The sequence below is a fragment of the Glycine soja genome, chromosome 7 (genome assembly GCF_004193775.1).
Source record: "Glycine soja cultivar W05 chromosome 7, ASM419377v2, whole genome shotgun sequence".
Lineage (NCBI taxonomy): Eukaryota > Viridiplantae > Streptophyta > Magnoliopsida > Fabales > Fabaceae > Glycine > Glycine soja.
Window position 1 is genome coordinate 720,236 of NC_041008.1, and position 27,060 is coordinate 747,295.

Sequence of the window (27,060 nt, forward strand, 5' to 3'; positions counted from 1 at the left end):
TGACTTTGCTGCTGCATTTTCTTATTCCTTTTTTGTTTGGGTTCTGGAAAATTCCCTTCTCTGAAAAGCTTGGCCCATGATCTGCTACACGGCCCAACCCAATAAGAAATTTAGAAGGGACTACTTCCGTTAGGAAAATTGCTTCCTGCACCTCAAAAATTTTCAATATCCACAACTTACCTTCCTCTTCCTACAGCTCAAAACCCTAACACCTCACCTTCCCTTTCCTTTGCGACGCCACAGCTTCAAAGCAGGTTTTTGCTGATGTGTAGCTTGTGCCACCAACGCCATTGAAGGTGAGCTTTGCTTCGGCTTTGACTCATTCCTTTTCCAATGTAATCTTCTATGCCATAAATGTATTCTGGCAAACCGATGCCATAAGTAAATATTTTGGAATAGGTATTTGGAATATATATTTTTGGATTACCAATGTATTACGAAATACCTATTCCTAGGGGTGAGAATAGGCCAGGCCAGCCTACGACCTGGCTTACATAAAGTCTGGCCTAAACTGACCTATTTAATTAAAATGGTAGGCTCAGACTTTTTAAAAAGCCTATCAAATTAAATAGACCAAGCTTAGGCTTATTAAAAAGCCTTATAAGTCGGCCTATGTATATATTATGTTTTGGATACAATTAATTTTTTTTTTGAAACTATCATACTTTGATTACACATTACTGCTCCATAACTTTTATTCCTATAATCAAGGACTTTAATTACAATTTAGGTTTGAGTCATGACTCCTTTTATATTCCTCATTATTTTGATTGACTTTCCTTTTTCTTCAACTTTTTTATTACGTTCCTACTCCATAGAATATTAAATATTTATTGTGAAAAATGCTTTTAAAAAGACTATCAAGCTAGATCAGACTTTTAAGAAGGTCAGTCCAAGCCAAAATAAAAGTCTTTGATAGGCTATAGGCCAGACTCAGACCTCAAAGATTCATCGTAGGCTAGGCTCAGGCCTTTCAAAGCTTGGCCTGGCGTATTCCAAAATAAGGCATGGAATCTAGAAATATATTCCATAATAGTTGTTCCGAAGTACGAAGATATATTCCAAAAATATATTCTAGAATACCTATTTTGAAACATGTTTGTAATATTCTGGAATAGTTATTCTGGTTTTGGAATGAGCTATTTTGATATATTTGGTCACGTTGGGTTAGGGTGATGGATGGTAGCATGATTCTGTTTGGTTGTAGTTGGGTTGTGATTTGTTCGCAATAGGGTGAGGTGGCAGCATGGCATTGGGCGCAATGGTGTTTGGGTGGTTCGTGGGTAGCAGATTTGGTGGTTGGCTTTGGAAGATGTTGGGTGACAGGAGGTTTGGTGGAGGCGAGAAGAAAGGGAAAGGGAGGACAAATTTGTCCATTCAAGTTTCAATGGGGTGCAAGATGTAAGAGTCCGTCCTAAGTTCAAACTCATAATCTTAAGTAGTATGTTTGAGAAAGATTATTTTTTCTCAATTTTAGCTGTTTTAATAAGAAAAAATTTGTTTATAAAATAAGTATATTTGAATTCAACTTGAGTCTTGATTATCGTTCACACCAAAATGGGGTGGAAAGACAAGAGAGATAGGAAGAAGAAAAAAGCTAAAAAGAAATTATGTGAGAAAAAAATAGAGATAAAGAGAAAATGAAATGGAAGTAGGATAAAAGAGAAAATAAATGAATAATTATAATTTTTCATTCAATTTTTTAAAATATAAGAATGCATGCAATTGTTTATTATCTATGTCAAACTTTATTCGTAATTTTACAACATTATTTTAGTAGACTAAAACAAATTTAGGATTTTTGAATGGAAACAAAAGAGGGTTTAAAAAAAAAGCAGAAACCAAAACATATTTAGGATGTTACTTTTATATATATATAACTTTATTTAAAATTTAACCCAAACAATATTTGATAATATATAAATATAATTCAACGATTAAATAAAATAAAATTATATTTTATATTAAATTATAAAAATAATATAATAATTATTAAAATAATATCGATATAATTTGATCTTTTCTTTTATTTATATATATATATATATATATATATATATATATATATATATATATATATATATATATTCCAGTTTTTATCTCATAATCTATTTTTATATTTTTAGTTTACCTTTTTCTTATTTCTCTCCCTTATCGATCTCGTGTATATATAAAAGATAGACGCATGAGGAAAAAAATTGACAACACTGTTAAAATATTTGAAAGCTATCACATTATGCGCATCATCCGGTCGGCCATGCCTCTAGGCTCTAACTGCTACTTTGTTTCTTAAGTCATTTTTATGTACAAACAAATTACTATCAAAATAAAAGATGACATTTATTTATTTAAATATAAAAGCAAAGATATGAATAGAGTACCCCCACTACACCTGAGAATAGTATTTTCTACTTCACACACCCATGGCTTCTACTTGTTCTGCTATTGTTGCTTGTGCTTCTTCCTCTCTTTCTGTTGCCAAAAAGAGGATACTCGCGGCTACTTCACAAGCCATCTTCATGCTGCTCTCCGTAGAAACAACTTGGAAGCCATTAACGTCTTCTTGGTTATGTTCTCAGAGAACTACGCATCTTCTAGTTGGTGCTTGAATGAGCTAATGGAATGCAGAAAACAAGTAGAAGATGTTGATGTAATTCCAGTGTTCTACAAAATACACTGCAAATTACCGCGCCGCAGTCGCAAATCAAAAGTGCAAGGACGCTCTCCATGCAGCACCCAATTTATCTGGCTTCCATTCTCACACATATAGGTGTAGTCTCGTATATTGTAGTTTTTTTCCCTCTCAAAGTTATTCCAAAATTCTAAACTTAGAAAATATTAAAAATTAACAAAAAAAAAAACAACAAGAGATGTAAAAATATAATTATTATATAACTTACTATTTTAAATATCATTTATTTGAATATAAAATATATGCAAGGTGCTTATGAAAATGTATTTAAAACATTTTAATGTGTTATCTAAAAAACATTTTAATTAATGTGGATATGAAAATTTTCAAAAAAAATAATGTTTCACTTTAAGAAAAACATCACAACGTTAATTACAAGTGAAATAAGATTATATTCTCAAACATAAAATTTTGTCATTTCTACAATCGTCTTTTACATCCTAACTTCACATGAAGATAATTTACTTAACATCACAAATAGAAACTTTAAATATTCAGGTGAAAGCACAAAAAATTCATTAGCAAACAAATTGGCACAGAAATTAGGACTGACTTAAACCCATACCAGGTTATTCTCCTAACATACTATTAAATTGTGTATATTTATTTGGCCATGTTTAACTGAACTTTATGCAATTAATTTACTGCTGCTAGATAAAGTTGTTGCCATGTGTTGGACAACATGCGTCTAAGAGGACTAATACAAATTATTTTGCAAGGAAAACTGGTAGAGGCATATAGATCCATAATGATGTGCTTAATAAAAAGGACAAATGGCTCCAGACTCCAACCATGATTGTAATTTATGTGCACATAAAAAAAAGATTAAAAATGGTATTACGAGTACAATTCTACATCATTTGTAGGAAAAAGAAAAGAATAAGACTTAAAGGGTCCGTGTACACTATATGAACTTCATTATTAGCATGGCCATGATATTAAAATAAAATAAATTTAAAAGGGTGTGTGACACAATTCACCGCTTGTGTCCCGCTAAAGCTTGAATCTGATTCATGCTCCTTGCCGCGAAGTAACATTTACAAATTACAAGCATGCAATTAATTGTAAACAAATTTCAGAAAAATATGCCAAATGAGAATGAAAAAAAAAATGTAAAAGAAAAAAGAAACACAAGAACCACAACATATATAATATCAAACGTGTGCATGTCTAAAAGCTTCTGATCATCCAACGGTCCATTTCCAGACCTTAAACCTCACATCCACCTGGCACGCCGTATTCTCAGCCGACGCCGTCGCCGGTTTCTCATCGTCGGGGAGAGATACGGCGACGCCGTCGCACAGAACCTTGATCCCGACTCGAGGCGTCTGGAACACGCCCATCTGGGCCTCCACCTTGGTCTCCAGCTCCACCTTCAGCGCCACCAGCTGACTCTTCCTCTTCATGCTCCTCTTCAGCTCCATCGCGGCGTCACTATCCACCACTTCCTCAGTGCTAGTAACATAAGCCTGGAGCACGGTGGTGTTCCTTTGGCGGTGGAGGAAGGAGGGGATGGTGGTGCTGGCGACGGCGGTGTCGCCGTAGAGAAGGGATACGGAGGTAGGGTCGTAGGAGAAGATGATTTTGTCGTTAGGGTTAGTTGTTGAGAGAGTGAGGTCAAACTTGGCGCTGATGGTGGAGGGAGTGGTGAGGTTGAAGGAAGAGAGTTTTAGGGAGGTGACGGAGAATGTGGGTCGTTGGGGACGGTAGAGAAAGTAGAGGACGGTGCCGGCGGCACCGACGAGGAGGAGGAGGAAGAGGAGGATCAGGAGGAGCCAGCAGCAGAGGGTGGAGGCACATCCGCGACTACGGCGGCGGCGGTGGTGCTGCGGTTGGGGGCGGTAGGTGGGGCGGTTGGCGCCGGAAAGCTGGGATTTCGTAGCGGGGAATGTCGGCTTGGGGCCGGCGTTGGCGGTGGTTTTGGCCGAAGGGTGAACCCTATCAGTCATGGTGGGTTTTGTTTTTGAAGAATGTGTGTGGGATGAGTTAATTTATGTGTGGATTAAAGTTAAAAGATGGAGTTATAGATACTCAGGTTTTGGTGATGGGAGAAAGAAGGTTGCATGGAGTGGGGTAGCAAGGAAACAACAGATGGTAACATTCCAACACAATGGTCTCACTCTCACTGCATGCATTCTCCTTAATTTTTGTATATCCCTTTTAGTATTTTCTTTGGATTAGGAATGAAGAGAGAGGAATATATGAAAATGAATGAAATAGAAATGATATAAAAAAAAAAAAAATAGGGTAGAAAATGTATGTTATATAGACTGATAAAAAGAAGAAAAACACGAGTGGAGAAACTTCTTTTTGCTTATTAATTTAATTAATTTTGACAATAATGTTGTATGTTTTAGATTTAAAATTCTCCTTTCTTATGACAGAGAGTTCTTAATTACTTGATATCAATACATGAAAAAAAAAAACTCTTGTAAGTGGGAAGATGTAACTTTGCTAAGAAATAATAACTATAAATTACGATTATATAATTATACAATGACCAATATTATAAGTTAATCAATAATCACATCACCAATTAAAAAATTTATGTGCATTTTTCTTTAATGGATCATTCAAATAAAATTACCAATTATTTTCTCAGGAATATATAATTATATATAAAGTTAGATTAATTTTAATTAAATAATAAAAATCATATATATATAATATTGGTAGTATATTATTATCCAATTACGACATTGATGATAGGTGCTAATCAGACGGCATTTCACAGACATGTACAGATGCATACTACCTATAGTATCTGAGTACTGTAGCTGATTTTATATGAATGAAGAAAATGTAATGAAGGATTAATTCATACTTCAAAGCAACGCGCCTAGCCCTGCATCAGAGTGAACCTGTCTTCTTCCCCGGCTAGTAGTTAACACATAAATGTGATGTTAAGCGCCACCATATTTCTGTTAATTATTATATGCTATATATATTTGAACTCTCTGAAACTATATTAAGCCATTAATTCATTATAAAGCAGTTGCCGATGACATCTCTGAAATTCTCAATTCTAATTGTAGAATGTCTCAAATGTAAAAAATTTATCAGACTTTAAGTTCCTCATTAGAACACTGATCTATGCATATATAATTTGTCTTACCAAATCATTTCTTCAGATATCTAGAAAGAAAGAAAAAAAAAGGCAAATAAGATCCCACAAGGGTAAGCACCAGTCCCAAAATACATTTTAAAAAGAAAATATATTTTTATATTTGTTTAAAATTACATTTTTTTATCACTGCACTTTTATTTTACTTAGATGAGGTTCTTGATTTCAACTCAAAAATGAAATTTTATTATTTTCAATTTTTAGTTTGTTTGAAAAAATATTTTCATTGAAAATTCAACTAAAAACATTTTCATCCCTATTTTCTATTTTCAGTAAAAATAAAAATAGAAAACAATAAAACCAAATACCTCAACCACTACTTTCTCATAATCATATTAATGGATTAATCATTAACACAAGGAAAGTCAAGTAAGAAGTAACGAACCAGCTAATGGCAAATCGATTCATTACCTTATCAATATTTTTATTTTATTTTTTTCTCATTGAAATTGACTTCATACCTTTCATTGTTTATTTTAGTTTTCTACCTATATATTCATCCTCAACTAAACTGTTATATATAAGTTGCTGATTTTTTAAAAATTATTTTTGGATAAATGATTTAATTAATAATTTACCTCTTTACCCGTGCATGTATGTGATCCCTTCTCACAATTTAAGCATTTTATTAATCAAACCCCTTGTGAAACACATAAAACTGTTGTGCTATCCCAATTCACAACACAACACTAGCTATTTTGGTGATGAAAATGTTTTGAACTAACAATCTTGTACTGAGCAATAGTATTAAATAGATAAATTTATATTAGTTACAATCTTACATTATGAAATGTTTCGTATAATTTTCATAACCCAAGGTTTATAACAACATATCTATCATACTTAATCAATTGAATTAGTAATCTATATTTTTTTAGAAGTATTTTTAAGAGAAGAAGAAAATGAGATAAATTTCTTTCAAAGTTAAAATGAATTTTTCATTAGTTAATTTTATAAAAAATTTCTGATATAATGTCTTTAAAATATGAGAAAACATCTATAATTTAACTAATATAGTTAGTCAATGAAAATTTGATTTTAACTTATGGAAAAATTCTTTTTTTTTCTTCTCTTAGAAGTACCTCTAAAAAAGCTTACCTAAATAAACTCCTAGATCTTTTTTTTATCATTATTTCATATGGTGCTTGAATTAAAAAATTTCATATCTAAAACACAGATTAATTAACAGTTAACACATCATATGTTGCAAAATAAATCAATAAAACGGTTAACACATCGAATGTAGTCAATTAATGAGACGTATAAAATTCATAATCTTCCGTTTAATTAATCATTCATGTCGGATAGTCTAATTCTTCTAGTAATATATGTCCCTTTCGTACGATATGTGTTTGTAATTAGGGTTGTGGAAGAAACATCAGCAATGATATTTCTATATTAGGCAAATAGAAAAGAAAGGAAAAAGTTTGGAACGAAAGATCTGTTTTGGTAAACAACTTAATTTATTAGTGTAAGGACTTATGTATATAAGTTATTTTTACAATAATTATCTTAAAAGTTATAACAATTATGATAGTGTGTATAGAAATTTAACTAAACTTATTTAAATTTATTTGGATACATCATTTTATAATGTTTTTAATATATAAATTTAATTTATCCATATTAAAAATTAAATATATTAAAATTAAAAGTAGGTTTATAAATATATTAAAATTTTGTTTCATAAATATGTGATTATGGATTTAATTCTGAAGTTTGTGTATATGTAAAAAAAAAAATATCCTTAAAGAAGTCGGTTCCTTAAATAAATGTCAAAATTCATGAATTAGTCATTGACTCGCAAATGAGAGAAATCCTGAATTTAAAAAAAAAAATCACTAAGATAGAAAAGTTTTATGTTATGTAATATAAATAATGCTTGCATGTGTAGATAATTACTAAACGAACTGATGAGATTTTTTTTGTTTTAATCAGAAAAACTAAAAGAATATGATTAATGGAGAAAAAAACAGCCTTTGAAATCGTATATTAACTTTAATAAAAAAAAGACAAAAAATGCCTTTAAAAAAGGAAAGTAGATGACCAAATACCCTTAACTATACAACTTTTAATATCATCAGCACACCCTAATGTTATAAGTAACATTTAATAAATGTGTTAAATGAAAGATAATATATGAGTTGTTTTATATATTTATCAGACTTTTAAAATAAAATAAGATTGTACATGAAATTAAAAAATAAATAATTTCATAATATTAAAAAATATATTTATTTATTCCATTCATACATGAAAAGTTAGCATAACTAAAAGAGTAAGAATACATGAACCACTCATAATTGTATATATTCCACCAATATTTTTTATTTTTTTCTATTACTTTCTTTTTATCATATCATAAATTTTATCATATTTCTATTTTTTTTTCTCTTTTTTTACGTTCCGTAATGCAATTTCGAGGAATGCTTTGAGAATGCAACATCAAGCAATTTACCCTCAAGGAGCTCCTCTTTTTTTTTTTTAAAAAAAAAAAGTGCTATTTAACTAAAGAGAAACACAAAGGAACATTTGAGGGCTTGTTCTGGACCCGTTAGTGGGTCCAAGCCCAAATTGCTAAGCGGGCCAGGTTAGTCATCAGAAGCTCATCCCCAGGCATTACTTTGTGCACCCTACAAAATTCAACAGCAAAATTTCATTTTTACCCTTCCATAAACCTGATACGGATTGATGAATCCGTAAACCCAATATGTATTGGCCAATCCTTAAGCCTCATATGGATTGGGTGGAATTGAACCTATGAATTTTTCATTATTAACACGATGTTCTAACCAATTGAGCTAATACACTAATTATGTTATAAAATAATTAATATCGTTATATATAACAATAAAATTTCTAATGTATATTTAATGAACATGTAAATTTAGATAATTAATTTTGATCTAATAATTAATTTTTTTTACATATATAAATTGTAAATAAAAATCATAAGCCTCATACGGATTAATCTATATCAGCTTTACTGAAGGATGGAAATGAAATTTTATTATTTTATTGGGTGTACCAGAAATTATGCTAGGTGCACAAAGCAATGCCCCTCATCCTCAGCTATACCATGGGCTCTTCCTCGCAAATCGCAATGCACATGACTTTATCGTTAGCATCCAAATTAAAATTATTGACTCAAGTAACGTTTAAAAAATAAATTATTATACCCGAGGGAAACAAACCATAGGAAAGAATTTGACAAAAATAAATAAATTTTCTTCCTTTTACCATTTTGATATTGGATTGAACTAAAGTAATTCTTTAAGACCATTACTAAACAAAATAGTTAACGTTCGATCGTTTAAGTATTCCTATACTGTGCTTGATTTTATTTCTGACGGATAAAAAAAATACTGTGCTGGATAAAAACATTATAGACTTCAAATAATTTGTTTATGACTTGGTTTCGAGTGGTAAATTTAAACAAAAATAAATATAAGAAAAATATCTATAATCTGTTAGAAGGTGGGGACACTTCATCAAATGGATCATCATGTGTATCTCCATCACCCAATTTTGCCTAACTACCCTCTTTCTTTCTTGGTTCCTTTTGTTAAGATGTGAGGTTATTCGGTTAACACAGAAGGTGACAAATTGATTATGATGAGTGATTGTTAAACTAGTTTGGGATCATGTTCTAGAGTTATGCGGTACCTAAGTATCAAAATTTTCTAAACAAAAGTCCTATTAATATGAGGTAAATGTGTCCAGTATCAATGGATCATTATGAAACACTAGGCTCAAGAAAGAAAGAAGAAGAAAAAAGGCCTTTTAAGTTCAAGCAATATCAACTTGAGAGTAACTATTCTAGAAATCACCTCTATAAGCTTTAAGATAAGTAGTGATTCCCTCAAGCAATGTCAACTTCAGCAATCCATGCCTCGAATGCAAGGCAAAGATAAAACACTTTTATCGCTTATGATTCAACCCGACTATACCGGACAAAGGTGAATTCGTCAAGAAATTAAAAAATTTAACACTTAAAGTGCTTAGTCACATGGCAATCAAACAATTTTAATGATTTTTCTCGTCAATAAGTCTCTATGTCATGTTTGGATACAAATCATAAGTACTTTTAAGATCTTTTCTATTAAAAATATAGAGTTTTTTTTCAATACAAAAATTCTTAAAAGAACTTTTAACCTTGTATCTAAACAGACTCTATATATAAAGTACTTCTTTCAATTGATATACCTTGAACCATTTATTTTACCACTTCCCTCTCGCACACTAACTTTAACATAAAAGTCTTTTTAAAAGATATTTACTATATATGTCAGTGTTGACACCTCTAACATTATACTTAATTAGCCGAATTATCGAGACTCAATCTTTGTCCTCGTGCTTGCCACACAACAAGAAATCTATATCTTACTCAAAGTAATTGTATTGTCTAAGAAAAATAAATGAATAAAGAAATAAAATAAACACTTCAAAGTTCAAAGAGAAATATGTTTTAAAAAACAAAACAAACTTGCAGTTACTACAATTAATATGTAAAAGGAAGTTCAAACAAAAAAATTGAGCAAAATCACCAACAGTTTTAAAAGATCGTGACATTGACACACCTCAATTTGATTTGTAGTTAAATAAATCCTGTTCATCCTTAATTTGTCACCATCATTTGATAATGTCCAACAATATGTTGTTTGCTCATCAATACACATAAATGAATGTGTCTTCATTATGTCAATTACAGAGAAGATTATAATTGAGACTGGTTTAACGTTAACTAATCATATTATCTGCATCATAGTTAGAGATAATTACGCTTATATTCTTTGAGATTAATGTGTATTACGTATATTCACGCCTTTTATTTCGTTTATTTTACATGATGAATCAGTATGTATAAAAAAAGTTACATGAATTATGTGCTAATGAAACCAAATTGACAAAACGTTACATTGCAAAAATTTAATTATGTGAACAGTGTACTTTCTCAACCTGTGGATTCTTACTTCGTTTTGTTCATAAATAAAACTGATCATAAACGACCATTCTTCCATCAAGAAGCTTTCCAGCTATTTCAGATTTTAGTAACCTTCTGCTAACTATGATGTCACGGTTGATTTTGCGGCCAGAAGAAGTCCATTAAACTAGCAGAAAAAAGAAACCATCGAAACGTGAGCCCATAAAGTAGACCTTTGATTTAGCGTTGAATTAAAGTTACACAGAATTGAATTTAAAAAAGATAAGAGAAAAATTATATTAGAAATTAGAACATATGTTTTATGCGACAATTATATTTACTTATCTCAAAATAATAATCATTGACAAGAAAAAATAATAAATAATAAATAAATAAAATAAAATAATAATTTAACGAAATTAACTCTACATTATTATTGATTCATTTTTGGATTTTATTTTGTAGTTTATTATTAATATATAAGAAAAAAATAATTAATATTATATTAGACGAAAAACAAATAAAATAGTTAGAACCAAATTCAAGTGATAATTTTGAGTCTCAACATTACTTTTTAAAGCTAAAGATAACATAGAGGAGAAAAAAGGTATAAAAATTTTAATTTAGTGTGAACCAACCAACCTTCAACCTAATACATCACAAGTTAGTTGATGATTATATCCCTTAGCATACTGACATGAATTTGATTCTTTGAGGGTATGTATGAAAAATATTTTATTAAAAATAACAAAACTTACTTCCATAATTTATACATCTCAAAGATTAATCTCAAAACTTTAGAAATATTGACTCTAGAAATAAGATCCAAACAATTCCAAAAGTCTTACTATTCTTTTCTAATTTGTTTTCCAAAATATTCTCGAAGTCACACTGTATGTATTAAAGTAATAAGATATCTAATCCCAAAATGCCATCATGGTGTATCGGTGTAGGTGAATCATTACCCTGGATAAACTGAAAAGAAGGTCAAGCATTAAGGTATAAAATATCAGTAATTAAGTTCAATCAGTCTTTTACTTTATAGCCAATATTTATGACTCTCTCTCTCTCTCTCTCTCAATCTGTCCAACCCCACAAGCTCTTACGGAAGAGTCACTGTGCTTTTCCTGCTTAAAGTGTAGTGGGGTTGTGCTTTTTGGTTTCATCTGCTGTTAGATTTTTTTTCTGAACAAGGAAAACAGCTGCACTTGCATCACAACTCAAGCCTTAAAGCTTTAGTTCTGAAAAATATAGAAAAAAAGAAGAAGATGGAAACACGAGTGTCTTCCACCAAGATCATTCTTGTGCCATTACCTGGCTGTTTTTAATGCTTTGGTTGACATTATTGAGGGTATGCTTTAATTGAAGATTTTGTTGTGCTTGTCCTTGGATGTGACACGCAAGTTTTGCTTCAACATGTGCTGCTGCTTCCACCGAATTCTCTTCAATTTTACTCTCCATGCTGGGGTGTTGTTGGTGAAAGAAAGCTGAGAGATCTTCAGAGTTGTTGATCTAGTTTTTCTTAAGGAGAAAATGGGACTGCCGCTTATTTTCTTGCTAATTGAGCTGCATTTAGTGGTCAGCACTCAGCAGGTCCATGAATATGCAGGTATGAGCATAATTCAGGTGTTCTAAGTTGGTTTTCGAATGTTGGATACTGTTTGAGTGTTGTATCTGGTTATATATGTGGTTAAAATTTGTTGTAGTTGACACATGCTATGTCTTTGGATTTCTATAATCTTTGCTGAATTGGGTTTCTTTGATGATTCTCTCCTTAAAGTTCATACCTATGCAGTTCGTATGTATCAAAATTGGCTTACCTGTAACTAATTGACCCGTATGCTAGATTCGCTTTAGTTTACATTCACAGTTCATTACTTGCATTCGAAAATGTTTTTACTGTTGAAATGATGATCAAACCTCTAATTTTACTATTATCCAAGTCTTCCAAGAAAAGGTTAGATAGCTGTACTTAGCTTCGCGGGGGTGGACCAGGAGCCACACATAAAGAAGCCTGACACCTCTAACCCAAAAGCTTAAGGCTTGGGTTTATTGGTCTCACACTTGTACTCCAACAAATACCAATATAAAACAGATGTTCTTACTACATTGATTTTGAATGCCTGCGGACATGGAGTGCAACACGAGGCATAGACTGGACAACTCAGTGATAATATCAACTTACAAATCTCTGTTTTGTGCGTTATTATATTAAAAAATTTCTCCTGGTTACTCTGTAATAAGGTTGATATATGAAATCCCAACATGCCATGGCTGTAGTATAAAATCCATGAGGATATGGAAAGTTCCGGTTAATTTAACAAAGCAGTTACTCTGAGGAATTTAGCTTTCTAAGGATCTAGATATACCCTCAACAGTTCGAAGATCATGAAAAAGGTATAGACAATTAATGAAATAGATTCTATGGATCTTTTTGAACAAGAAGCACAAGCCATCTCCTCACCATAGTTTATTTCCGCTTTGGCTCCCACCTCCCCAAAACTATACATTAATCTATTTACAATTATATCCAGCCAGGAAATTTTACATTAACTTATTTTATAGTTGATATCCTCCTCTATAGGAAAGCTCATGCTCTCAATTATCCTAAATTAATATTTATCTTTTCATTTGTAGCCACCAAGCTGCAACATTCCAGTGACAGAAACCATTTTAGTATTGCAATCCCACCAACAAAGTCATCTTCTGAAGGTCATTCAAGTATTGCACACCCACCTTCCGAGTCATCTTCTGGTGTACCTGCAAGTATTGCACTTTCACCTTCCAAGTCAATTCACAAAGCTCCTAGAATTATATGGACACATGGTTCTGTGGATTCTCCTGTATCACATCATAAGCATTACCATTCCAAAAGAAAGTCCCACAATCCAACTCCAGCGCCAACCTACCCAGTCCAGGCTCCTTCATACAGTCATCAAGGTTTGATTCTCTGATTGAAAGATCATAAATAATTTTTTTCACTCAAATTTTTGCATTTATTGACATTAAAATCTTAAAATAATTTCATTATTCTGTAAACTTCTATTGAATAGGCCCTTCAGTCTTCAGATGGAAACCTCCTTTCTCTTCACCAAAAAGTAGGGATGTTCATGCCCCTGCACCTGCACCATCACCAGCAATTCTGCCAGGTCACCTTGATGGTATAAGATCTTTTTTTTTGTCGTTGCCTTTACTCATTCTTATTTCATTTACCTGATTGTTGATTAGCACCTGAGTATTTATTATATCCTTTTTGGACCAGTACCCTCTCCTTCACCTAGAATTTCTCCTCTAGGTTCATCATTGAAGAAGAAAAAGACTCCACCACCAGCATATACATTGGTTCTGCCACCGCCACCTCCTAATAAGGGTAATCTAATATTAGTCCAGCAATTGTATTAGGTTAGAGTATTGTCAAAATTACACTAGTTTTTCCTTTTCAATCAACTCAAGAAAACTATCTGATGTTCATTCTGCATGTAGATTGCTTGTCGATGACTTGCTCAGAGCCCTTGACATATACACCTCCTGGGTCACCTTGTGGTTGTGTATGGCCGCTTCAGGTTAAACTCCATATTAACATTGCAATATACAAGGTTTTTCCTTTGGTCTCAGAGCTAGCCAAGGAAATTGCAGCAAGTGTTCTGCTGAACCATTCCCAGGTTCGCATTGTGGGAGCTGATGCAGCTAATCAGCAACTAGAGAAAACCACTGTTCTCATAGACTTAGTACCCAAAGGAGTAAAATTTGATGATACCACCGCATTTTTAATATATAAGAAATTCTGGCACAGGGAGATTCTGATAGATGCTTCAGTCTTTGGTGCTTATGAAGTACTCTATGTTCATTATCCAGGTTATACATTGATTATGACTTTGTTAGGACTTTTTATTTTATAAAGTGTATTTCTATGGTATGTTTGGTTTTATTAGTAGATATCTCCCTCTACACTCATACTTTTTTTATAACAATTGCAGGTCTTCCACCTTCTCCACCTTCAACTCCACAAGATGCTTCTGGTATAGATGATGGGCCAAGTCCAGGACATGATAACAATGGAACGATGATGAAACCTTTAGGAGTAGATGTCCCAAAGAAGAAAAAAGAAGGGAATAATGGAAGAATGATTGTTATAATTGTGCTGTCATCAGTTACTGCTTTTGTTGTATTCATTGGTCTTGCTTGGCTTTGTCTGCTGAAATGCCGCTCCTATGTTCATGAACATGAACCAGTTCCAGATGGTTTTATTTCACCCTCTTCTAAACAATCAAGTAAGTGCAATTAATGACACTGTCAAAATTTCGTTGGCAGTTTAGAGACTGTACAAAGAAAGTTCTTTTCTATAATGATTAATGTCATGAAACTGTTCTTTTGTTAGACAATTTTATGGCATACTAATTTCCCCTGATTAAAATACTTTTACCCGGTATTTGGACTCTTTTAAATGAAAGAATTGATTCCATTTATAGATGAATTGTTTTATAAAACTTGGTTTGAATGATCATATTAGTCTAAAAATTAATTCATTTATGTGAAATATGTGGTGATTTGTAAATTACCACTTCTGATAGGACTTCTAAATAATTTCATATCAAATGAGCTTTTTTCAATTCAAAAGTTGGAAAATGATAAACTTTGGGTTATAATGCTAATTCAGTCTTGGTTTCTTCTATTTGTGACTTTTCTTGATATTTTGCTTCAAAACTTCCTAACTATTTATTGATCAAGTTTTCCTTATTTGGTTGTATGTGGAATTCACAGTAAATATAAATAAATTTACTCTTAGCAGGGGCTGCTAGGTCATTAACTCAAGGGATCAGGCTAGGCTCTGGATCACAGTCCTTCAATTCTGGAACAATAACATATACAGGGTCTGCTAAGATTTTTACTTTGAATGACTTGGAGAAAGCAACAGATAACTTTGATTCTTCAAGAATATTAGGAGAAGGTGGCTTTGGGCTTGTTTACAAAGGTATTCTAAATGATGGGAGGGATGTAGCTGTGAAGATTCTCAAAAGAGATGATCAGCGAGGTGGCCGTGAATTCTTGGCAGAAGTTGAGATGCTTAGCCGTCTACATCATAGAAATTTAGTTAAATTACTAGGTATATGCATAGAGAAACAGACTCGCTGCTTAGTTTATGAGCTTGTCCCTAATGGAAGTGTGGAATCCCACTTACATGGTAAACAAAAGCTCAGTTAAAGAATTTCATCAATAATTTTGGAAGTAAAAAATCATCATTTTTGTTTTAAAAAAATCATCTTTTTTTTTGGAAACTGACTTTTGAATACTCTCTATTTTCCCAGGAACTGACAAGGAAAATGATCCACTTGATTGGAATTCCCGGATGAAGATTGCTCTTGGTGCAGCTCGGGGATTGGCCTATCTGCATGAAGATTCAAATCCATGTGTCATACATCGAGACTTCAAGGCCAGCAACATCTTGTTGGAGTACGATTTTACACCCAAGGTCTCAGATTTTGGATTGGCTAGAACAGCACTGGATGAGAGAAACAAGCACATCTCCACACATGTTATGGGAACATTTGGGTAATAATCCCTTGCTAGCCATTTCATGTTGATGCTTTGATGAATGTGATAGTTAAACATGCATTCAATCATTCAATGTAATCATTTCATTACAGTATCTTTTGTGTTTAGCAGACTACTGTGAATTTTTATTGTATAGGTACTTTACCTTATCTATGCATTCCTGTCATAAACTAACTCTCCAAAAACGTTAAGTTGTTGGGTGAAGGAACATAGTTTTATTATAGCTCTTAACACATCCCCTCATGCAAGATCCCGTTGGGTCTGAAGTATGAAACATGTGCAAGCTCACCTTATCTTTTGTTGAAATTCAACTTCTTGGTCATAATTTCATAAACTATATGATGAACCAACTTTTTCCAAAACTTAAGTGGCTAGATGATGGCATGCAAAACTTTTATTTCAGCTCTTGACAATTCCTCAAGATAAAAACTGAATTCATCTCATGGTAAATGTAAAATATATCATGAACCAACTTTTCCCTAAACTTAAGTGGTTAGGTGATGGCATGTAAAAGGTTTCATTTCAGCTCTTAACAATTCCTTAAAATGAAAACTGCATTCATCTCATTGACATGTTGTTTTGCAGCTACTTAGCTCCTGAATATGCAATGACTGGCCATCTTCTGGTCAAGAGTGACGTTTATAGTTATGGAGTTGTACTCCTTGAGCTCCTAACTGGAAGAAAGCCTGTGGATTTGTCACAACCGCCAGGTCAAGAGAATCTTGTGACATGGGTTCGTCCACTTCTCACAAGTAAGGAGGGTTTGCAGATGATCGTAGACCCATTTGTAAAGCCTAACATTTCTGTTGATATTGTGGTAAAAGTTGCAGCAATTGCATCCATGTGTGTGCAACCAGAAGTCTCCCAACGTCCTTTCATGGGAGAAGTTGTTCAGGCCTTGAAGCTAGTATGCAGTGACTTTGAGGAAACAGACTTTATAAGATCAAAAAGTTCTCAAGAGGGTCTTCTAACTGATGTGGAAGGAAAGTATTCTGAAGCTTCAGTTGAAAGAGTAGAATTTTCAGAGTATCAAAAAACTCTTTCTGGCTATCAATCTGGTGAAGAAAAGGTAAGATTATCAGCAACAGAGTTGCTCAGTACTTCAGGTCAGGAATTTGAGTCATTCAGGAGGTATTCTCGTTCAGGGCCTCTAACTATTGGGAAGAAAAGGCAGTTCTGGCAGAAGTTGAGAAGTTTGTCTAGAGGTAGCTCCAGTGAACATGGATCCCATTAAGCTTTTCATAATCTTGCGTTTTGCATACCGAATTCATTGTTCCCTGAATCGCATGTTAGATTCACTTGAGAGAAAATATTGTGATAATAATCTAAAAAGTCACAAACTACAACTACTTTTGCCAAATGTATAAACTACATGCCCATGTTGGTTTCTAGGTAACTATGTCTGAACAATTGGTACTACAGAGAATAGTGTTATAGTAACAAGTGGTACGTGTGATCTTTAAAAACGGACTAATTTGTTGAAAGGAGTTAAGTGACACATGCAGATATATTATATATATAAAATAGGAAGGGAAAGCAACAACTTTTGCTTTTTACACAGATTGCGTTGACAGGACACTACCATTTTGTTTCTTTCCCTCTCTTCGTTTGTTTCTATAATTTGCCTTCAAGTTTCTAAATATCCAGAATGACGTTTCCTTTTTTTCCTGGAAATACAAAAAGTTAAAACAAGTCATTACAATAACTTTTTCGTCCCAAAATAGCCATAACTTTGTTGACTACCAATAAATCACCCTTTACTAGAAATTACAACAAAATACATTCATTTTCAATCCTACCACTAGCACTTTTTTTTCCTTGATGTGCAACAGTGCTTCTCTTATCTTCCTTTTACACCTTTTTTCAAGACCTTATATACCAAGGCATTCCTCCTTATATACCAGCCAATTTCCCCAACCTATCTCTCAAAATCTTCAGCCCCATGTACCTGTCACAAACATAAATAGATTATTGACATGCAAATCCAGCTGTTGGTATCATAACTTTTGAAATCAAATTTTGTGCAAACATTTGTTTGCTCAGTTTCATGATCCCAGAGTACATACCTGCCCATCATCATGACAGTTGCTTGAGGATTTGTTCCAGGTGATTCATCAAATGTTGAGCCATCTACCACGCGGAGTCTGTCAACACCAAGAACCTTGTAATCAGGGCTGACTACCTTCCCCAAATGGCACCCTCCATGGTAGTGCCAAATTGTGATCACGGTGTCTTTGCAGAACTGCGCTATCGACGCTGTGTCATTGGGATGCTTGGTTATGAAGTTGACATTAGCCTTGACAGTGAGGTTGAGCAGTTCCTCTGAGGTTTTTTTGTCACACAAAGTGTAGTTTGTGAAGTGTTTTGACTGGGCAACCTTAATGGCCAAGCGGATCCCCTTGACACAGCGATGAAGATCATATGGATGACTGAAGTAGTTGAAGGTAACGACAGGGTTGTCATTCACATTGGTGTTGTTCAGCCTGAGCTCACCTACTGACCAAGGATTGGCAACTTTTGACAAAATAAATCCTCCCTTGAATAATTCAACCGGTAGGTCTTTCTTGTTCTTGATAAATTCTTGAACAGCTTCTGGTGATCTTTTCTTAGGAGGAATTGTGGACAGCTGCCCAATCTGGTGTGAAAAATTAAAATTGACTTGTTATTGAATTTCTTGCTAGGTAGCTGATAACCTACCATGCAGACCTTATCATATACCATGTTTAATATTAAATGCTATGTGGAATTTGGACTCTAATGTTATAAGGATTTGCAATTTGGACTCTAGGATTAAGGAATTCCTATATTATTCAAGAGGGATGGCTATAGAACTAAATGATCGCTTTTTATGTGTTATTAATATTTTTTCTCTTAAAAGAAGAATAGTTATTAAGCATTAGGTCAGAGAAAGAAGGACAAAGTTAGGGAAAGATCATAAATACTTTTCAGGTATTGTAAAATTGACACATAACTTGAAACAAAAGAAATGTTAAAATGACACTTATTTCAACTTGAAACAAAAGAAATGTTAAAATGACACTTATTTCAAAATGGAGGAAGTAATTGTTAAGTATTCCAATGTGCTCCACATTAATTATACCCATATTTTGTAAATTTAGAGAAATGTTGCATACCTCAGCTGACATGATACCATGGTGGCAGTGAATGCTATCATTGGACTGACTAAACCCACTGCTAGCCTCAATGTACACACCCATCTTGGTGATACCAACAGTTTCTATGAGTGACTGATGAACTGGTCTATTAGAAGGAATAAACATTGTGTTCATGGGATTGTCTACCATTCCTTTCCCAACAAAGGGGTTGTCAAGGACCACTGGGATGTTCAACTTCTGGAGTTCTGCTTTTGGCCCTATTCCACTAAGCATTAGCAATTGAGGAGTCCCAATTGCCCCACTAGACATAATCACTTCACTATGCCTATCATTTGACAGAATAGCCTCGTGCTGTTTCCCATGTTCATCTTGGAAAATAACCCCCACAGCTTTTGGTTTCTTTCCTGTAACAATAGCATTGCCTTAAGTTACTTGCAAAGACTTAAACTTTCAAGTATACCTCTTTGACTTTATATATGTTATTATATGTACCTCTTGTATCAAACACAATCTTTTGGACAGTGGCATAGACCAAAACAGTAAGTTTGTCCTGGTTCCCTGAAGCAAGCAGTTCAGCAGCCGTGTGGCGGCGGCCAAATCTGTCGAAAATGGTTCCACCAACCTTTGTTCCATAGAGATGATCATAGGTGAAGCCATTAAAGGGTGACACACCAGAGTCGAGAAGACTGTCTCTAAATGCTCTCTGATAAGGTGAAAACTTTGGACGGTGGACAATTTGCTTCTCAACCCATGGATATGACTGATTTACTAGCTTGGCATCCCACCCCACCTTCTTTATAAACCTGCATTCCATAGAAATGTTGAGACAAGACATTTGAGATAAAGATAAATGATCTTGAGCAGTATGGTCATTACTAGATTGTTGGCTCAACCAAGTCAAATTTAGTGAGATTGTCACAGTTAGTTGGTGCATGTATTAGAGGCAACTCTTTTGAATGCTAATTCTTTTTCAAGGTTGGTACATGTATTTAGCTAACATTTGTCTTTAGAAGGTTTTTCCTATAGTGCATGTTACAATGAACATGGTTCAATACTCCATCTAACACTGTCTAATGTGAACATCTGTCATGATTTGCTACATTAGATAAGTACTTATTTTTTAATATTGTACTTGGGGTACTAGGGACCTATTAGGAAGTTTTTATTTATTTCTCATTTTCAGTTTTTTATGTAAATATTACCTCTATTTTTATGATCATGATTAATATAATTATGTAATTTTATGAATAAAAATATAAATTTTTAGCAATGTTTGATAATTACATTTAATAAAAAATGAATTATATACATTAACTACATGAAATTACCTTAATCTTTTATTTTTTAAAATTGTGTTAATTTATACTAAAAAAAATAATTCAAATATATATATAATAGTTACAAGTAATTACCATAAATTATATATAATTGATCATTAAATTACTTTAGTTATACAATTTAAAAATATATATAATTTTTTTTAAAATAATATTTCTTATCATTATTTTTGCATATTTGAAAATAAATAAATAAATAAATAGTTACAAATATTTTTTAAAGAAAACATAAATATATAAATTGAAGATAGCTGCATGAATAAAAAAAAAGTGAAGATTAGATACAAACTATGCTAAGTGGTTGCGGTAGTTGCTTCTTCCTAAGATGGACCGAACATATAAAGAGCACCTTAATAACTTTAACTAAATGGAGTTTCCTTGTAACAATGAATGTCTCTCATTTTTTTTTCCCTCTAATCTAACACTTCCACGGTTTCACCTAATCACTTTCATGGCATAAATTAGGGCAAAGGACCACAGCAGCATTTAATTGTTGAAATGAATTCCATATAATAAAAGATGTGACCATAAATACCCTGAAAATGAGGGGGAGTCACTGTCAACTATTTCCTCTCGGTAGCCCTGACCAATCAATTCCCAATCGAAGGTTTCTAACCTTATGGCAATTTTGTCTAAACATTTTCTTGCTCCTTGTGCATGCTTTTAATGTCGGCACATAACTACTTTTAATTAGCATATTAATATGTAATATCCTCATCAAAAAGGTCAGCATAGTATATGTTTGGATTTGCATCTCTCATCCTTATTTTCATTGACAATGTGCAGGTGGAACATAAGCAGACAAATGGATGTAAAACTCGGTACTTCCATTTCTGAATACAATTGCACATGATGGTGTACACCATTATAATTTCAATAGACCTAAACTATTAATTAGGTAGTTATATTTTAAAATTGAGAATATATAATTTGCATTGGTAAAAAAATTATATTACTATTTCAATAACTATTCACTCAAATATTGATTAGATAGTCGGGACCGTACGTGGAGAGTGTAAGGTTATCAAGGTACTGTAAGTGTGCAAGTTCTATTAATTGAGAGTGCTGAAACTAGGACAATTTCCTATTTTCATTATATGAGAGTTGGAATGAGAGCAACATCTTATCTTTTGAGTAGATAGATCGAATTGATGATTAACTATCTTATCTTTTAAATGAATAAAAATCTTATTTATTGAGATTTTTTTTCTTTGGTACAATTTTATTTATTGAGAATGAAATATTACAACTATTTAATTATAAAATATTGGTAAATAGTTTTGCAGCTCAAAAACTAGAATTTTAATATAATGATTGGTAATTAATATTATATTAATTTTTCTAAATAAATTGTCTTAGCCCTACAAATTTGATACACATGCAACCTGAGCTTGTTCTGTATTTCAAAAATCTTTTCCAAATATGGCATGAGGTGGATTAGTTTACTAACATATAAGTCATTTAATCGATTTAATTGTTAAATGAATATTCACATTTAATGTTGGTTAAATCGAGATAGTAATTAAAAGATAAGAATATTCATATTTAATGTTGGTTAAATCAATATAGTAAGAGAAAAGATGCTAACAAATATATTGTAGATAATATTTTGTTTTTTGTACTATTTTATTTACAAATCATTAAAAATATAAATGAAACAAAAAGTGTTTTTTTTATAACTACTGTGAAGATAAAAAAGTAAAAATAAAATTTAAGCAAATAACAGCAGACCCACAATTTTATTTTCTTCCCCTGAAAATAAGTTGTTTTTTTACCAGACAACCAAGAAGTAGTTGAACTTTATTAACACCCTTCGGCAGCAAACTCATTGCTAGTGACCCGCAGGTCCAGTTTAATAAAGTAAATAGATGAAAATAACAGTAAGTGGAAAACTTTTAGAAATATTAAAATACAATTCATATTTAACTATTAAATATTATGCAAGTCTATGTCAAAATGTGCGGCTAAGATCATTCAAAAAATATTTAAAATAAACAAATATGTAGTATTTTGTGATGTACATTTATTATTAGAGTTTGGCAACAACCAAAAAGAAAGACAAATAATTAATAAAGCCAGGCCATATCGCACATACCTCAACTATATCCCATGTATTCTATAAAAAATATTAACAATAATAATAATTACAAAACTTATACACAGTTTCATATATAATACTATTTTTTATGTTATTCTTCCATCATAATTGAAATATTACTTCAATAATCTACGTTGATTTTTATTACAAACCTTTGTTACTTAATTTAATGAGATAAGACTATAATTTTAATTAAAAAAAAGAACCCAAAATATTTGAGAAACTGCATTTAAGTTTTGTCCTGATAAAAATGAATAGTAAAAGAAATGGATATAATTCAATCCAAAATAAGTTTGCATATCATTGAGAGAGAAATGAAAATGAATAAGGAAGAAGTTACCTTGGGTTTGCTCTAGTGTAGAAGCCAGCATTGATAGAACTTCCACCTCCCAAGACCCTTGCCCTTGAATTGTAGACTCCATCAGTTGAAATGAAGTATTGAGAAGCTGAAGTTGGTGAAATGTCTGCCAAGGTAATGTGGAAGTTCTCTAGAAACGAAACATTGGGGTTGGTGAAAGGAACACCCCCTCTTTCAAGCACCAAAACACTGAAGTTCTGAGACAGGGTTGCAGCCAAAGGACACCCTGCTGTGCCACCTCCAACTATTATGTAGTCATAGGCATTATTGCAGGTGGTAGTTGAAATTGACGGTGATGAGAATGAGCTTGCATTTCTGATAAAAGGGTATCTATTTTCATGCCAGTGCTTATTACCTGCAAAAATGAAATTTTGCTCATCAAAACACTGGCCCCATCATCTTGACTATTTTAATTAATTACATTCTCAATTTCAATGTATTATTCTTATAATTGTTATAATTAGAGTCAAGGTTAAGCCATACTCCACAAAAGATTAAACAAAAATGGGAAAATGTTGAACAATAAATTATAGTATTTAGTAAAACAAGGTGGGCCAATGCCCAAAAAGTCTTTTAATCGAAATGTCCATGCATACATAAATAGATACATATATACCGGCAGTCTTGATTCCTATGGTAATTATCTCATGACAATGACCATAAAGGACTGGTTCAAGTCCGGTACACACAAAAACATAAATACATACATATATATGAATAATATGATCATAATCAACAAAACAGATTAAAGTGATTATGTTGAAGAACTATCAAATTAAGAATCTGTGTATGATCTAGCTGTATATATGCTGTTGAAGTGAAACTCCAAGTGAAAGTAGAAGAAACCTGAACCACTGGCTACCTATTTCACTAGATTCTGAAGTAAATTATTGCTGCCACAAACTACATACATATGTGGCAACTTGCTAGAAAACCCCATACCATTATTAGCAAATAAAAAAATTGAGATTCAAAAGGATTTCAGCCTGATTTTTAGCCTTGAAAGAAATGAGAACTCCTCTTATATATATCTTGAATAGAAAACATTTTTCCACAGAGATGTGAAAACACAAGCTGAAGGAACAAAGATCGAAGGAATTGAATAATGTAATTAAGAAAGTGCAAAGGGTGGATGAAGATGTAAAGTTGTGGATAGAGAACCAACCTTGAGAAGGAGGTAGAAAGTTCCAGAGCCATAGAAGTAGACACAAGAAGAATTTGCAATTGACTGCACCAACTGAAGCCATGGAATCTCACGGGTCCAGAAAAAGCACTCACTCTCTGAAGAAGCTGCTTCTTCCCCACCTATAAGTGGCTGCCTCTCATTGGCCTTGTTTTGTGTGTACATCATATAAATATGTAAAATACTCCCATACTTACCGTGCCAAGATTATGGTAACATAATCTAACAGTTAGTAAGAGAAATGGTGAAGAAAATCTAAATTAAAAACATATATTCTTTTTTCTGAAAACAAGATATCTTTCGTAAGACTAACCTTCCAGGTGTAGAAATTATCTAAGTAAGTTTTGTCTCTCCTAATAATTTTTTTTTCATACTAACACATCTGTTTAATGCCACTCCCCACTATGCTTTTAGAAACACTAGAAAATATTACTCTATGTGGCATTTAATGAGGAAATGAATGCCGCGGTTATAGTCAAGAGCCTTTGGCCGTTGGATTTGACATTGTATTTTCTGATCACGTTCATGAGTTTGTACAAAGACAGCTCACACACCAGCCTACACTATGAGGAGTAAAGCTCCATATTTAATATGCCACCAAAAATTTGTGATTGTGAATTCTTTTCATTTTTTTACCCTTTTATGCTGGATGATTGGATTAGAGGGCACTTCCTAAATGTTTTCCCTTCAACTAACCTTGGTACTAAACTTGGCAATCATTAATACTAACATTCATTCTCATGATCAGCATATGCAAAACTGCACTAAGAAAGAAAATTAGAAAAGCAAATTGTATTTTGGGCTATTAATACTTTTTCTGCTTTGCATTGTCTTTTGATAATCTGAGGTGATAGTCTGTCTGCATCGATCACAGCTGGTATTGTTGGGTAAATCTATTGATCACATTGATTGAATATCCATATGGCAATAGAAGTTGATGAAAGAGTAAGGGTACAATTAACGATCCACTAATTTGGTTTTCCTATTTGAATCATGCATATGAAATTTTGATTAGGTGTTTAATTTTGATTCCAATGAACCAACCGAACTTGTACAGTCGGGAGGGGGGCATGGAGCATTATATTTTCGGAAAGGGGATGGGTCCATCCTAATTAACAAAGAAGCATATTGAGAAAGCCACAATTTCACACACACAATTTCACGTATATGCAACTCATATCTTAATAAATGTACAGATATGAATATATATGATCATTGTTTTATTAATTTCTTTGCTTCTTTATGACTTAGATTGTCAACGTTAGAATGAGTCCAAAATGAACCTCCAAAATATTCAAGACTTGTGATGTAAACGTTGTCTGATTTATCTAATAATCGGAGATGAAGAGAAGAATCCAAATATTCAATTCATTCATCTGAGAACACTGTGATCTGTTTGCATAGGAAGCTAGGTGAAATGTATATGAACAAAATGATAAGGAAAAATGAGATCATGCATGACTCTAACATATACAAGAGGATAGAGTTGGCAATATGTACGTACGTGGCGGAATTCATTTATTTAATTTAACATTGCAAGCAATGACTAGCTAATTTCGATCTCATTGACAACCGAGAATCATTAATTCGCACATGCTACTATGACATCAGATAAGCATATCTTTGTTCCTCTTTTTTTCCCTCATTTTAAAGTTAAAATTAAAGGAAAATAGTAGCCTTTAACTTAATCCTTTTGTTTAGTAGAGGAGAAATGGAGGGGAGACGAGCAGATAAACTTGTGACAAATAAAAAAGTTAATGTGGAGATATTAGAGAAACATTTAAAGTTGTGAGACCACTAGTTATTTTTACTCTATTTCTTTGTTTTCATTCACTTATTTGTCTTTTTTATTTTTTTAAATTAAACACTCTTATTGTACTCTATTTTCCAATCATATTTTTTATTTTCATCAATGTTTGGCTTATTTCTTTTCTTCCTACCAAATGTTGTGTATAATCCAAAGAGATAATTAAGAAAAGATGAGATGCAAATAATTGATATAATTAATAATATAATATGGCAAAAACAAAGAAATAATGGTGTGTTAGGTCACGCTTCATGAATGCGATTTTTCACGTTTTTCTTTAATCTAATTCCTTATAACTTCTGCATTATAAAACCAAATCAAATCGGCATTAGTTACTACTTTAACAAGATATTTTCAAATACGAAAAGAAAAATGAGAAATATTTAAACTATCACACCTGTCATTTCCATATACCTACCAAACAAGGATTTAGTGAGAATCCAAAAATCATCACAAAATTCAGTTATTGCTAATTTAGGTGCCACAAGTTCTCAAGTCTAAACCTACTTTTTTGTCATTAATAGATGGTTCCTAGGCCAAAAATGGAAGTGGAAGGATGGGTGGGCCCCAGCGCCACCCTTCAATGAATGACATATAGGTTGGTTGTTCCGAGCCTCCAATGTTGAGCTGTATTGCCTGTGTCATTTCTTCCAATCCATTGCTTGAAGTTAACCACATATGCATATATGAGGCCTTAAATCCCCATGGCTATTACTATTGGGTAGGTAGGTAGGTAAGTAAATATTGGATGATAATTTTACCCTTTTGTTTAAAAAGAAAAGATTCCCATTACTTTTCTCTTTCAAGGTCAAATATTTATGAGTTTGGTTCGACTTTCACAAGCATTAGTCCTTACATGTCGCTTCAA

At 32.6% G+C, this 27,060-nt stretch overlaps 3 protein-coding genes across 6 annotated transcripts; 1 reads left to right on the forward strand and 2 right to left on the reverse strand.

Moving 5' to 3' along the window:
- Positions 1-3,470: 3,470 nt before the first annotated feature.
- Positions 3,471-4,779, reverse strand: LOC114417935 (NDR1/HIN1-like protein 13). The gene has a single exon (XM_028383016.1). The coding sequence runs from the start codon at positions 4,639-4,641 to the stop codon at positions 3,877-3,879; it is 765 nt and encodes a 254-aa protein (XP_028238817.1). The 5' UTR covers positions 4,642-4,779; the 3' UTR covers positions 3,471-3,876.
- Positions 4,780-11,796: 7,017 nt separating this feature from the next.
- LOC114417936 (receptor-like serine/threonine-protein kinase ALE2) lies at positions 11,797-17,759 on the forward strand. Of its 3 annotated transcripts, none has more exons than XM_028383019.1 (9): positions 11,797-12,349; positions 13,378-13,680; positions 13,794-13,901; positions 14,036-14,110; positions 14,224-14,595; positions 14,718-15,011; positions 15,527-15,922; positions 16,047-16,290; positions 16,879-17,759. In XM_028383019.1, the coding sequence occupies exons 1-9, from the start codon at positions 12,274-12,276 to the stop codon at positions 17,525-17,527; spliced, it is 2,517 nt and encodes an 838-aa protein (XP_028238820.1). In that variant the 5' UTR covers positions 11,797-12,273; the 3' UTR covers positions 17,528-17,759. The 3 variants fall into 3 exon arrangements, with proteins under 3 accessions (XP_028238820.1, XP_028238818.1, XP_028238819.1); XM_028383017.1 differs by having other exon boundaries at positions 11,798-12,349; positions 14,003-14,110; XM_028383018.1 differs by having other exon boundaries at positions 11,798-12,349; positions 14,003-14,110; positions 15,530-15,922.
- A 129-nt stretch (positions 17,760-17,888) lies between these two features.
- Positions 17,889-24,949, reverse strand: LOC114417937 (protein HOTHEAD-like). 2 transcript variants are annotated; one of them, XR_003667959.1, is made up of 7 exons: positions 24,368-24,949; positions 23,185-23,557; positions 19,902-20,212; positions 19,428-19,813; positions 18,360-18,928; positions 18,093-18,241; positions 17,889-17,960 (listed from the first exon to the last, which is right to left on the reverse strand). XR_003667959.1 is itself a non-coding variant. In XM_028383020.1 (6 exons), the coding sequence occupies exons 1-6, from the start codon at positions 24,447-24,449 to the stop codon at positions 18,187-18,189; spliced, it is 1,776 nt and encodes a 591-aa protein (XP_028238821.1). In that variant the 5' UTR covers positions 24,450-24,949; the 3' UTR covers positions 18,092-18,186. The 2 variants fall into 2 exon arrangements, 1 of the variants encoding a protein (XP_028238821.1); XM_028383020.1 differs by lacking the exon at positions 17,889-17,960 and having other exon boundaries at positions 18,092-18,241.
- Positions 24,950-27,060: the final 2,111 nt, after the last annotated feature.

Excerpts from the sequence above, each read along its gene's own strand:
- LOC114417935 (XM_028383016.1), bottom strand. The coding sequence starts at position 4,641 with ATGACTGATAGGGTTCACCCTTCGGCCAAAACCACCGCCAACGCCGGC.
- LOC114417937 (XM_028383020.1), bottom strand. The coding sequence starts at position 24,449 with ATGGCTTCAGTTGGTGCAGTCAATTGCAAATTCTTCTTGTGTCTACTT. Across the intron at positions 18,929-19,427 it reads ATGGTATCATGTCAGCTGAG|ATTGGGCAGCTGTCCACAAT; the intron begins GTATGCAACATT and ends TTTTCACACCAG. Across the intron at positions 18,242-18,359 it reads ACTGTCATGATGATGGGCAG|GTACATGGGGCTGAAGATTT; the intron begins GTATGTACTCTG and ends TGTTTGTGACAG.
- LOC114417936 (XM_028383017.1), top strand. The coding sequence starts at position 12,274 with ATGGGACTGCCGCTTATTTTCTTGCTAATTGAGCTGCATTTAGTGGTC. Across the intron at positions 15,923-16,046 it reads TGTGGAATCCCACTTACATG|GAACTGACAAGGAAAATGAT; the intron begins GTAAACAAAAGC and ends CTATTTTCCCAG. Across the intron at positions 16,291-16,878 it reads CATGTTATGGGAACATTTGG|CTACTTAGCTCCTGAATATG; the intron begins GTAATAATCCCT and ends GTTGTTTTGCAG.